The sequence below is a fragment of the Euleptes europaea genome, chromosome 16 (genome assembly GCF_029931775.1).
Source record: "Euleptes europaea isolate rEulEur1 chromosome 16, rEulEur1.hap1, whole genome shotgun sequence".
Classification (NCBI taxonomy): domain Eukaryota; kingdom Metazoa; phylum Chordata; class Lepidosauria; order Squamata; family Sphaerodactylidae; genus Euleptes; species Euleptes europaea.
The window spans coordinates 1,129,011-1,141,653 of record NC_079327.1 but is presented as its reverse complement, the minus strand read 5'-3'; the positions used below and the strand labels follow the sequence as shown (position 1 = coordinate 1,141,653).

General features: G+C 45.5%; 1 protein-coding gene across 1 annotated transcript; it reads right to left on the bottom strand.

The window, feature by feature from the left end:
* Positions 1-2,919: 2,919 nt before the first annotated feature.
* CCDC122 (coiled-coil domain containing 122) lies at positions 2,920-6,491 on the bottom strand. The gene is made up of 4 exons (XM_056862066.1): positions 6,378-6,491; positions 4,833-5,231; positions 3,826-3,942; positions 2,920-3,069 (listed from the first exon to the last, which is right to left on the bottom strand). The coding sequence occupies exons 1-4, from the start codon at positions 6,489-6,491 to the stop codon at positions 2,920-2,922; spliced, it is 780 nt and encodes a 259-aa protein (XP_056718044.1).
* Positions 6,492-12,643: the final 6,152 nt, after the last annotated feature.

The window sequence follows — 12,643 nt, the reverse complement described above, 5'->3', positions numbered from 1 at the left end:
ATAGAGCTCAAAAATTCTAAGACGTGATCAGTATAGCCAGAATGCAACTGATAACAACAAGCTAAAGGAATCAGTAATAATAACAAAAAAGGTGTAATGCCCTAAATCCCCATTGGAAAGGGCACAGGTGTTACTCTCCTACCAGAATGCTCTGACAGGGTGAGACCTTCAAGGATTGAGGATATCCTTGAAGAGGAGGGTGCCAAGTTTTTTTCTGTAGCACCAGAAGGTCGGACCAGAAACAACGGGTTCAAATTAAATGAAAAAAGTTTCCGTCTAGACATTAGGAAGAATTTTCTAACAGTTAGAGCGGTTCCTCAGTGGAACAGGCTTCCTCGGGAGGTGGTAAGCTCTCCTTCCCTGGAGGTTTTTAAGCAGAGGCTATATGGCCATCTGTCAGCAATGCTGATTCTATGACCTTGAGTAGATGATGAGAGGGAGGACACGGCCATCTTCCAGGCATGGAGTAGGGGTCACTGGGTGTGTGTGTAGGGGGGAGGTAGTTGTGAAATTCCTGCATTGTGCAGGGGGTTGGACTAGATGACCCTGGTGGTCCCTTCCAACTCTATGATTTCTGAAAGATGCTTGGGCACACAATGAGGAAACGGGTATATGAGGATGCTGAATTACAGCTCGGGTGGAGGAGTGTCTGTGGACTAAAGCCATGCAAGAAAAACAACACGACATTCAACTAAGTGCATCGCTCTCTCCTTTGTAGCCCATTTTAGCAAATGTCAGAATCCTCTGGGAGTCAATATCCTAAGTGATAGCAGGATCAGACCCCCCCACTGCCCCCGGAAGAAAAGGGAGGAGAGCAGAGGCAGGGCATGGAATCAGGCAAAGAGCTGAGTTCCAGAGGCTGCCACTCGAAAACTGTGTATGGTTTACTACGGTCAGCATATGGACTACTAAGACCCCTAGATCCTTTTCACACGTACTACTGCCAAGACAAGTCGCCGCCATCTTATAATTAAGCATTTGATTTTCCTTTTTCTTATCTAAGTGCAGAATTTTACATTTATCTCCATTTAAATTCATTTTATTCGTTTTAGCCCAGATTTCCGGCCTGTCAAGACCTGTATCCTGGCTCAGTCTTCTACCATATTTGCTACCTCTCCCAATTTAGTATCATCTGCAAATTTAATAAGCCTCTGCTAGCATCACTCAGGTAAGCTTGCAGAGATGGGGTTTTTTTCCTTCTGTAAGCTTCTTGCTGCAATTTCTTATGAATGATTTCTTAGTTGTTACAAATTATGATTGTGAAGGTAATTAATGTTAATGTTCGCTGCCTCCGTTCAACCATCTTTAGGCATTTTATTAAATATAAAATGATGCATGTAACAAGTATAAAGAAAAACTGGAATGGTATGTTAAAAAACAACCTCAGTTGCCTAAATCAATGATTTATAAAATAAAACAATTATTTTGTTAACAAATATTCAATTACGGGGACTGTGAAGGCTGAAGCACAGGAACAAAAAGATGAGATAGATTTGTGGCGGGTAACATGAACAAGATAATTAGCAGAGCAGGAACCTGTTCGTCTCTCCCCCCACCCACCCCGCTGTGTTTGAATGGGGATGTTTCTGTTCAGGTTCATTTAATGCTTATCATCTCTTTTAATTACGCTGTAACAATGTTATGACTTTAAACACTGTATTTAAGATTCCATTGTTATCCCCTTCTGGGAAAAAGTCAAAGGAAAACATACCAGGAGAAATGAAACATGTGCTGCTCAAACAATCTCAGGGTTTTTTTCCCCCCAACTGGAAATATATTGTTAAAGAAATTTAAAAAAACCCTGCAGGTAAACGACAACACTAAAATATTATTAATTTATCTCCTTCTGTAAGGGGGGGGGGAACCCTGACGTTAATTGAGGGCTTATTTGGCAAAGGGTGCAGTGAATTAACTCGAGGCGACTCTTGGATTTCCAGCAAGGACCTCGCCCGATTCCAGCTGGCTTCTCAAAATACATAGTTCCTTCACAATTCACTAGAACGGCCCACTCTGGAAACAGTAGACCTCCCTTGCATAGCCCTCCTCAACCCCATCCCTCCAGCTGAACCCCGGGGCAGCCTCCTATTCAGTCAAAAGCAGAATGAGAACAAAACATGCATTTAAAAAACAAACACTTAATAGAGTTGTTTGAGATGCTTGGGCATTTAGTTAAATTCCAGCCCACGGACTGCAAGAAACATTGTGCTTTACTAAGTTTCCAGATTCAGGATCAGACTGGACAAGGGTGGAGAAGATGAGTCTCCAAGCGTCCTTAAATGCTAACTTCCTGGGGCATTTGGAGGGAGGGAGGGAGGGGGGTTAATTCATCCACCTCTGCACAGTTCTGCATATAGAAATCATCCTCTCTCTGCTGGCACCTTTTCCCCTTCCAAGGCTAATGGGAGCATGGGGGATGGGGGGGGAATAGGTTCAATAGGCAAAATGATGGAAGGATTAAACCCTTCTCCCCCCCCCCCTCAGGTAGCTCCAATCCAAATAGGGCTTCTGGCACCTTGACAAGGTCTATCATTTCTCATCTGTTTTGACCATCGGGCTGGTTTTAAAGCGTGATGAGATTAATCCAGAATCAATTCTGCTTGGTGGTTCAGCTTCCACAACCACATTTGTGAGTCCTAAAAGCACTGATCGCAACAGAATGTTATGAGAACAGCCGCTCAAGTGTTGAGCAAACAGAAATGCTCAAGAAGGCTGGATAAGGCTGGTTGCTTCTGGCTCACTGCTTTTAAGCACCACAGGGTACCACTCTGTTGGCAAGGCCTGCATTTTTGCAAGGATGGGGGGGGGGGCTAGACAGAACTTACAAAACAGGAGACAGAAAAAGCTATAAAAGTAATAAGCCAAAACTCTTTTCTTCCGCATGGAGAAGGCAGGCCGTGTCCAGAATGACCACACCACCGGTCAGTCGCCCGGTCCAAGGAGCTTCCTTAACTCCGCTGCCCTGTTTTCCATCTGCTGCACGTTCCACCGGGCCTGCCTTTGGCTGGCCTGCAGTTTATTCACCTGGCAACGCAAACGTTTTAGGATAGCCCCACACCTTTTATTCTCCACCTGTTAAAATAAGAATAAAATAACTGGGAACAACCAAATACTAAATGCAACATTTTGGGTTTCACCGGTTATGAAAGACTACAGCTTAAAGCCGCACACCTAAAATTTAAAGTGCAACAAAAATTGAAATCAACACATGGAAATGTGTGGTTTATTAGCAATGCATAATATGTGGGCAGTTCTTTCTGTTTTTATACCAGTGTTAATTGTAGAGATATTCTGGTGGGCTTGATATTTGGCATTACTGATTGAACACATGAAGCTGCCTTATACTGTATTAGATCTTTGGTCCATCAAAGTCAGTTTTGTCTACTTCGACTGGTTGGGGCTCTCCAGGGACTCATGTGGAGGTCTTGCACATCACCTTCTTGCCTAGTCCCTTTAACTGGGGATTGAACCGGGGCCTTCGGCATGCCAAGCAGATGCTCTACCACTGAGCCATGGCCCCTCCCCTAAAATGTGATGAACACATGAAGCTGCCTTCTGCTGAATCAGACCCTGGGTCCATCAAAGTCAGTACTGTCTACTCGGTCTGGCAGCGGCTCTCCAGGGTCTCAGGCAGGGGTCTTTCACATTACCTACTTGCCTGGTCCCTTTAACTGGAGATGCCGTGGATTGATGCTGGGACCTTCTGCAAGCCAAGCAGGTGCTCTACCATGATTCAATATATGGAGAGATGAGTGTTTACAACGAATAGTCCAGTTTCTAGCCACACTAGGGAGAGACACACATTCTAGTCAGAAGGCTGGAACTCACCTCAATTTCCTTTCGTAGCCTAACTTGAATATTGTTTTCATCTTGGAGCGCATTTTCCTTTTGACTGACAGCTTCTTTCAATACATTAATTTCGGTTTCTAAACATGCAATTTCATCCTGTACACAGGTGAGAGAATAACAGACAACAACAACGATTTTTTTCTATTAACAATTGTTTTGTTATTGGTCATCTCCTTTATTTGGGGGAAGGAGTCAGGGATGGCCAAACACACCACTTCAATTGATTTTTTTAAAGTGGAGAGGAGAGAAAATGTATATTCTATTCACCAACACCCAACCATGAAAAGAAACCTATTTCTGGCTAAAATAAACACTGTACAACGCCCCTGCCTGTTAACAGTAACTCTAAGAACATCTGTTTTATCTCTAGGCCCGCCTAGCAACAGACGGGAAGGGTTGTGGGGAGGAAGAGGCAGTAGCCCAGGTAGGATTGCCAACCTCCAGGTGACACCTGAAGATCTCTTGCTATTATAATTGATCTCCAGATGACCAAGATCAGTTCCCCTGGAGAAAATGGCAGCTTTGAAGGGTGGACTCTGTGGCATTACACCCTGCTGAGTTTCCCTCCCTTCTCCAAACCCCACTCACCCAGGATCCACCCACAAAATCTCCAGGTATTTCCCAACCCAGAGCTAACAATCCTAGTCCCAGGAGAAAAATTAAAAAGCAAAATAAGGCCTCATCTACTTTACAGGAAGTTCTGACCATAGAGTTTCTGATTATTCCTAGGGCTACCGTTCGCCACTTCCAGGTAGCTCTAGGAATCATCAGGAACTCCATGGTCAGAATTTCCTGTAAAGTCGATGAGGCCTTATTTTGCTTTTTAAATTTTCTCTGCTCAAAGTGGTTCACGCACATTCTTACAGTAATCACACATGGTTTCCAAGGTCCTTCTACCAGATGTGTCTTCAAAGGGGGATGTTCTGGGATAACAAACGGCTCTTTGCACAACAGATAAAATATTTATCAAGACAAAATCACTGTACCCGGACACAGTCAGCAGCATTTCCTTCGGGATTCTCAAAAGCAGACATTAATTCCTCCTTCTTGGCAATCAGACCTTTGACGGTGGCTCTTTTGTTAGCAACGTCAACCATAAGTGGCCATTTGTTTTCTGTCTCCTCAAACTGGCCTTTGTGAGCTCTGATGTTTTTCCTGTAGGCTTCGTTTCTTAGCATCATCATTTTAAACTCCTCTTCCAGCGCTTCTGTGTCAAACTTCAGCGTTAAGTTCTCAGCACACAAGGTTGCGATCTGAGTCTGCAGAGTTTCACAGTGCTGGTTTGAAGCGGTTATGGCTTCATCTTGATGAAAAATTTGCCTTTCTACTGCCTTTGTTTCTGTTATGAACCGATTTATTTGGGTCTCAAGGTCCTGAAGGTGAGTCTACAAAGAAAATATGTTTCAGTATTTATTTACAAAATGTACACCCTGCCTTTCTGCCTTCACAAAGGCCACCAATGCAGCTAACAATTTAACATATATATGATAAAATCACATTTTAAAACCATTAAAATCAACCCCCTCCTAAACATACATCATAAAAACGAGTTAAAAACGGAGTTGAAGTACATACAAAGGCATAAAATCAACAATTAAAACACTGGTCAGGCTTGGTTACTGCAACTCACTCTACGCAGGGCTGCCCTTGAGGTTGCTTTGGAAGCTCCAGCTGGTCCAAAATGCAGCTGCCTGGGTCCTTACAAGGTAGGGTTGCCAACCTCTAGGTGGTGCAAGAATCTTAGGCAATAACTAATATAACACAGACTGGTGAAACATCAGGGTGTATTCAGTGCATATACAAGTGAAAGAGGACTAACAAATAAACAATTATGTACAAAAATATTCTAATAGTCTACAATGGTACACACAATAATGTTCAAATAGTCCACAAAGGTACACTGATCCAAAGAAGACTCTAATAGCTGGTTGTGAGAATTATAATTATTTTCTACACATCTGCTGAGTTCTCACAACCAGCTATTAGAGTCTTCTTTGGATCAGGGTATCTTTGTGGACTATTTGAACATTATTGTGTGCACCATTGTGGACTATTAGAATATTTTTGTACATAATTGTTTATTTGTTAGTCCTCTTTCACTTGTATATGCACTGAATGCACCCTGATGTTTCACCAGTCTGTGTTATATTAGTTATTGCCTAAGATTCCTGCACTACCTTCCTTACCTTTGGTATTAGTGCAGAGGTGTTGATTTTGGCTTGCTCAACCTCTAGGTGGTGGCTGGAGATCTCCTGATATCACAACTGATCTCCAGGTGACAACGATCAGTTCCCCTGGAGAAAAATGGCCGCTTTGCCCATTGGACTCTATGGCACTGAAACCCCTCCCCTCCCCAAACCCCGCCCTCCTCAGGCTACGCCCCCAAAACCTCCTGCCGGTGGCGAAGAGGGACCTGGCAACGCCCAGAAAACCCCAGCTTCTTGTTCTCAGTTTGGCTCTTGCCTTTATGACAAATGGGGGAAACAAGCAAGCCCAGCCTTGGGGAGGGACGGAAGGGGCAGCCCTGTTACCTGCAGCTGTCCGAGGACGGCCTGGCTTTTCCCGATCTCGGAGGCTTGGCTTTGCTCCTGCTGCCCCACTTGCTTGACCACCTCCGCTAACGACGAGCAACCGGGACCAGCCATGGAAGGAGAGGCCTGGAGGCACGGCGAGGACCGGATGCTCCGCTAAGGCCTGCTCCCGTCCAGTTTGGGTTTAAACAAAATAAGACAGTTATGCATTTGTCCCCAGCCAACTAATTCTTTATATTCATTTTATTTATATATTTAAATAAATGAAATTATTTAATACAGTCCAAGACCAGCACAATAAAATCCCGACATTAATCCACACTTCCCGTATCAAATAACCTTTGAGAAAAGAAACATTTTAAAATTATAAATTCATGGCGATAATAGTGCCCATCTACAAGAAACGGAATCAGGAAGAACCAGCTAATTAGTTTAGACCAATTAATTTACTTCGTACAATTAGCAAGTTGTACGCCAGACGTCTCCAATGGAAGTTGAGAGATTGGCTGGAACAGATGAGCAAGCTGGTTTTAGAGAGGGGCGTTTGCGTTTGGGTCAATGTATGATACTAGATCATTTGACAGCAAATCAATTTATGATACTAGATCATTTAATCGCAAATCAGTGTATGATACTAGATCATTTAATAGCAAAATATTCCTCCAAATTCACTGCCTCTTTATATGCAGCGTTCATAGATCTTAAATCGGCTTTCGACTCAATACCTAGAACCCTCTTACGGGATAAACTGAGAGCGCCCACAATTGACAGACGCCTATTATTTGTGATTCGAGCCTAAATGAAAATACTTCTGTTTATGTATTTATTCAGATTTCAGTCCTGCTTTCCATCCCCGGGCTCAGGGTGGCTCACAACATCCCATTTGACAGAATAAAACCGCAATAGGTGTAATCAGTAAAAATATAAAACGGTTTAAGACAATTCAACAAATCCAGTTGGACTAAAACCGACGGCACTCCGTGTTAGGCTTGGCCCGTATGCAGGAGAAGTTGTTTTATAGTAATAAAAGGGATAATGTAAAGGGGAGGGGGGGGATTTTGTACTTTTTAACGAAAGGTTTTGGCTATTTTTAGGCCTGTTTTTCCCTGGGCAGTGAGCCTGGCCTGGAAAGGATGCAGAGGCCCGTTTCTGGAGGGGCCTGGTCAGGGGTTGCCTGGCAACAGGACAGGGGAAGGGGACCAACCTGGGGGTGGCTTTCCCCCCCCCCCTGAGGGGAGGGAAGGGTTTTGCTATGGGAGAAGACAGGCTTTGGAGCAGCGAGGAGGAGGAAGGGGGCCCTTTTGGCTGGGGGAAGTCTCCGGCCCCGCTGCTTTCCGCCTGGAGGCCCGGCAGCTTCCCCAACACCACCAGGGCCGCCAGCGCCAGGTTGGAAAACACCTGGATGTTTGGATGGCGGAGCCTGGGGAGGGCGGGGTTTGGGGAGGGGCTTCAATGCCGCAGAGCCCACCTTCCAAGGCTGCTGTTTTTCTCCAAGAAGACAATTCACAGTGGGTAGCCCTGTGTTAGTCTGTCTGCAGTAGTAGAAAAGAGCAAGAGTCCAGTAGCACCTGAAAGACTCACACAAATATTTTCCGGCAGGGTAGGAGCTTTCGTGAGCCACAGCTCACGAAAGCTCCTACCCTGCCGGAAAATATTTGTGTGAGTCTTTCAGGTGCTACTGGACTCTTGCCCTTTTCTCCAAGGGAACTGATCTCTGGAGATCAGTTGTAATCCCAGGAGATCTCCAGGTAGTCCCTGGAGGTTGGCAAGCTTAGACACCGCTTTGCACAGCCCAGTTAACCGGGCTCTTTTGGTGGCGGTGGTGGACACAGGGCACATCGTGCAGGGTTGCCAACTCCAGGTGGGGAAATTCCTGGAGATTTGGGGGGGGTGGAGCTTAGGGAGGGCGGGGTTTGGGGAAGGGAAGGGCCTTAGGTCCCTCTTTGCCACCGGTGGGGAGGTTTTTGGGGTGGGGTCTGGGGAGGGGCTCCCGTGCCATAGAGTCCAATTGCCCACACAGCCGTTTTCTCCAGGGGAACTGATCTCTGTCGCCTGGAGATCAGTTGTAATAGCAGGAGATCTCCAGCTAGTACCTGGAGGTTGGCCACCCTACCTCCACTCCCCCACAACAACAGCTTTATGGCCAACTTCCTTCCCCCCCCCAGAATACCCAGAACCAACCCAAAGACGCAGAGGCGTGCAAGAGCTCCATGCACTGGGGGGGGGGGGGAGAGTTGTGAATGTCCTGCATTGCACATGGGGTTGGACTAGATGACCCCGGGGGGTCCCTTCCAGCTGGGTGATTCTTTGGCAGGTGGCTTGAAAGGAGGTCCGGCAGATTCTTGGAGGGCGGCGTCCGTCCATCAGTGGCTGCTAGCCGCGGAGACTAAAAAGAGCCTCCCTGTGCAGAGGCAGTCAACCTCCGAATCCCACCCGTGCCAGGAGGGGACCCCTCTGCCCCTTGGCCGGACCCCCCGTTTGCCCACTGCTTGAGAGAGGATGCTGGACAGGGCAGGGAGACCACCCCCTCAACCCCTCCCGGCTCCTCCCTGCCCCGGGGCGGAGAGCTGGGCCGCCTCTTCCGGGTGCGGCTGCGGAGCACGTGGCGGGGCGTTCCGCGGGTCCCGCCGAGGAGGAGGAGGAGGAGGAGGCGGCGGCGGCGGCGCCTGCTGGGGTAAGCGATGCAGCCCCGCGCCGAGGGTCCTGCTCGCCCTGCTGGGCTGCATTGCTCCGGGGGCTCCTTGCACGCTTGGGCCGCCCCCTGGCCGCCCCCCTTCCTGGCCTGCCGGGGGAGGGAGGCTTGGACTGAACGCCCCCCCCCCACGGCTTGCAACAGCCCCCTTCCCTGGCAGGGCTGCTGGGTGGTGGCTCCCGAGGAGGCAGGGGGCAGGGACGGAGGCGCGCCCTCCCAGCGCTGGCCAAGGTGGGCTCGAGAGGGTGCATCCCCGGGGGGGGGGTAGGTGGGGGGCGGTGGAAGGAAGCAGGAATGGCCCCCTCCCATGCAAAGTGACTCCGGAGTGGAAACGGTTTCGTGGTTGCAACGCAGCGGCTCGAGAGCAGCTCTGCTCCCTCCCCGGGCGTCCCCTTTGCCTGGGCTCAAACAGGGCTTTAAATCAGTCAGGGGAAACCTACCAAAGGTGTTGGCCAGGAAGAAGCAAAAGCTGAACTATGAACTAAACAAATGCCATCTTCTGGGCATGGAGTAGGGGTCACTGGGTGTGTGTGTGTGTGGGGGGGGAGGTGGTTGTGATATTTCCTGCATTGTGCAGGGGGTTGGACTAGAGGACCCTGGTGGTCCCTTCCAACTCTTCTATGATTCTACGGCCATCGGTCAGCAATGCTGATTCTGTGACCGTAGGCAGATGATGAGAGGGAGGGCATCTTGGCCATCTTCTGGGCATGGAGTAGGGGTCACTGGGGTGTGTGGGGGGGAGGTAGTTGTGAATTTCCTGCATTGTGCAGGGGGTTGGACTAGATGACCCTGGTGGTCCCTTCCAACTCTATGATTCTATGACTAGAGCCCCTGCCCTCAGCAGCAGCCCTCCTCCCAGATGGTCACTGGCTTTAAATATATATATTTAAAACAAAACATACAAGCATAAACATCAAATTATTACATTGTTCTAGAATTTGCTTTATGATTACAATGCAATTATCACCACCTTTGACGTACGGTTTTTTATTTTATGATTATATTTGCATACCAGACAATGCGGCTCTTGCTTAAATTCTTACACTAGCAATGATCTCATCCCCAGTATAAGGAGACACCTATTAGCTGCGTCATCCTTTGCTTGCAGTTTTTAGGCCTGGGAAAAGTATGTTAGCTGGGAAAGATTTTGGGAAAGTTATTTTGATGGGACAGCTTATGGCCTCCTACCTAGCTATTTGAGAAATGTGTTCATCATGTGTCACAGTGAACAGGTGTGTTTGTGCTGACTTTGCTCATTACAATAGCCAACCAGGTACTTAAAAATAGTCATATGATTGTGATAAGTGACTTCAGAGATTAATCAGATAGATAGGTTTTCTCTATAACTGTGCATGCTTGTGGAGACCAAATCAGATTTCCTTGGACTGAAGCTCAGCAGTCAGAGATTGAAGGACCTCCTGCTTGGTAAGATATAGGGACCCTTTTGGCTTATTTGAAAACAGTGAACAAGAGACTGAACTCTGATTTGTTCTAACAGACAATTAGTTTTTAATATGCATTAGAATAATGTTGGGATCTTTAATTATACTTGCCTGCATATTTACACTTTGTGTAAGCTCAGTCATTTTAGTTCTTTATTGTATACTGTCTTGTTTAATAAACAGAACCTTTCCCTTTTTAAATAAAAGATAGAAAGATTCATGCAGGTGTCAAATCATTTGCTGGTTACCTGAATAGATAAACAGAGGACCTGTGGTCCTGGAAATAACGTATTATCAAAAGTTGGAAGAGGTGAAAGCCTTCTCTAATATGATAACGCAGGGAGAGTTAACTACAGCCAAGAGCAAAGCCTTGGAGAATTTTCTGTTCATATTTCTCTAAATGTTTCGATTTTTCAGACAAAACATACAAGCATAAACATCAAATTATTACATTGTTCTGGAACTTGCTTTATGATTACAATGCAATTATCACCGTTGACGTACAGTTTTCTATTTTAAGATTATATTTGCATATCAGACAATGCATTTCTTGCTTAAATTCTTACGTGCTGTTTTTTTAATTGGGTATCAGCCGTATAGTCCAGGAATGCTTTCCATTTTTCATAGAACTCAGAGGTCGATCTATTATGCACTAAAGATGTTAATTTAGCCATAGTTGTGTATTCTGCTAACTTCTTCGCCCATTCAGTTACATCTGGGTATTCCTCTGCTTTCCATTTTCTTGCATAGACTTCTCTTGCGGTTGTCACCATATACCTAAATAATTCATTATATACTTTTGGCATATTGTTTGATTAAATGTTCAATCAAGCACAAACTTGATTTTCAATGTTCTTTGCATTTCATCATGTGAATCCACTATTTTCTTGCTTTTCTACGAGCCCATTACATATGATAAAACGTCGAGTCTGTATTTTGGCATTGCCAACATTTCCCGTTAAAACTTTTGTTTTTCTGGGCCTGAGATCACGTTTGTCTCAGCGGATGAGGGATTTTCCCAGGAGCAGTAACAGAAGAACTTCAGCTTGGCAACGTTTCCTGCTTATTGCAGTTGCTGGGGAGATATGGAGATACGGATTGCATCTGGCCTCTTTCAACATTATAGTTTGCACTTCGAGGAAGCATTTGAAAATGATACTTGTTTGCTGTTAGACGTGCAAAAATGAAAGCTATAAACGGCCTCTTTTTTGTGCATTCAATTGTAGCCTGCTGTATTTTTAAAAATAGCCACTGATTCGTTGCAGGCGTTTGAAAAATAGTTTAAATAGATGGCTGGCTCTAATGACACGCTTATGCTACATCTTCCTTCGTGAGAGAAAGACTTCCTCTAATGGAGAATGTTGTTGTTGTTTTTCCTGATGGAGAGAAGCTTCCTCTGGAAAAAAAACATTTCTTTGTTACAGGAAGTATTTTTGTGTTGGAGGAAGACTTTTCAGAAGGGATCCAATCCATAAATTTCAACATTGAAATTTTCTCTTAATTAATGTCCAGCTGCATTTTTGACTTACTTTTTAATTAAAATATACTTGTGAAACTGGGTTACGTGTGAACCGTAAATTTAACACTGAGCAAAACCTCAACAGTTGCTGCATGTAAAGCAGATATAGTTTAGAAAATAATGCTAAAAAGGAAAGTCTTCCGTCTCTGAAAGGAGCATTTGAGCTCCCTCCGGCGCTTCAGCAAAAGAAAAATCCAAATCAAAAAGAGCATTGCGGGTCTCAGTTGCCTCAGGTGTCTTATATACATTTTAGAACTCCTGTGTAAAGTTATAGGAGTTTTGAAGTGTAACGGAAATAGTTTTGAGATTTGGTGCTTCTCTTCTTGGAATCAGATTTCCCCCTACTGGAAAACCAAAAAGAACTCAAAAAACATCCGCCTTTTTACCCTCCTTTGATAAAATAACTCTGGGACCTCTTTGATGTGGCTGTTGATTCTTCTGCCTTGTTTAAGGCAGGGGAAACTCTGCCGTTGTTGGATTTAGTACACCTGATATGGCAAAAAACCAACAACCCTGAAAAGCATGCAATGTTTAGATGACACATTCTTGTTCTTTTTTTCCCCCCTGCAAAGGCAACCTGGGCATCTTCAGATCCTTTTCACTGGCTCAGAAT

Coding starts and splice junctions, on each gene's coding strand:
- CCDC122 (XM_056862066.1), bottom strand. CDS start 6,491: ATGGCTGGTCCCGGTTGCTCGTCGTTAGCGGAGGTGGTCAAGCAAGTG. Junction 3,943..4,832: donor ATGCTGCTGACTGTGTCCGG/GTACAGTGATTT, acceptor ACCTGTGTACAG/GATGAAATTGCATGTTTAGA. Junction 3,070..3,825: donor GGCTACGAAAGGAAATTGAG/GTGAGTTCCAGC, acceptor TTATTTTAACAG/GTGGAGAATAAAAGGTGTGG.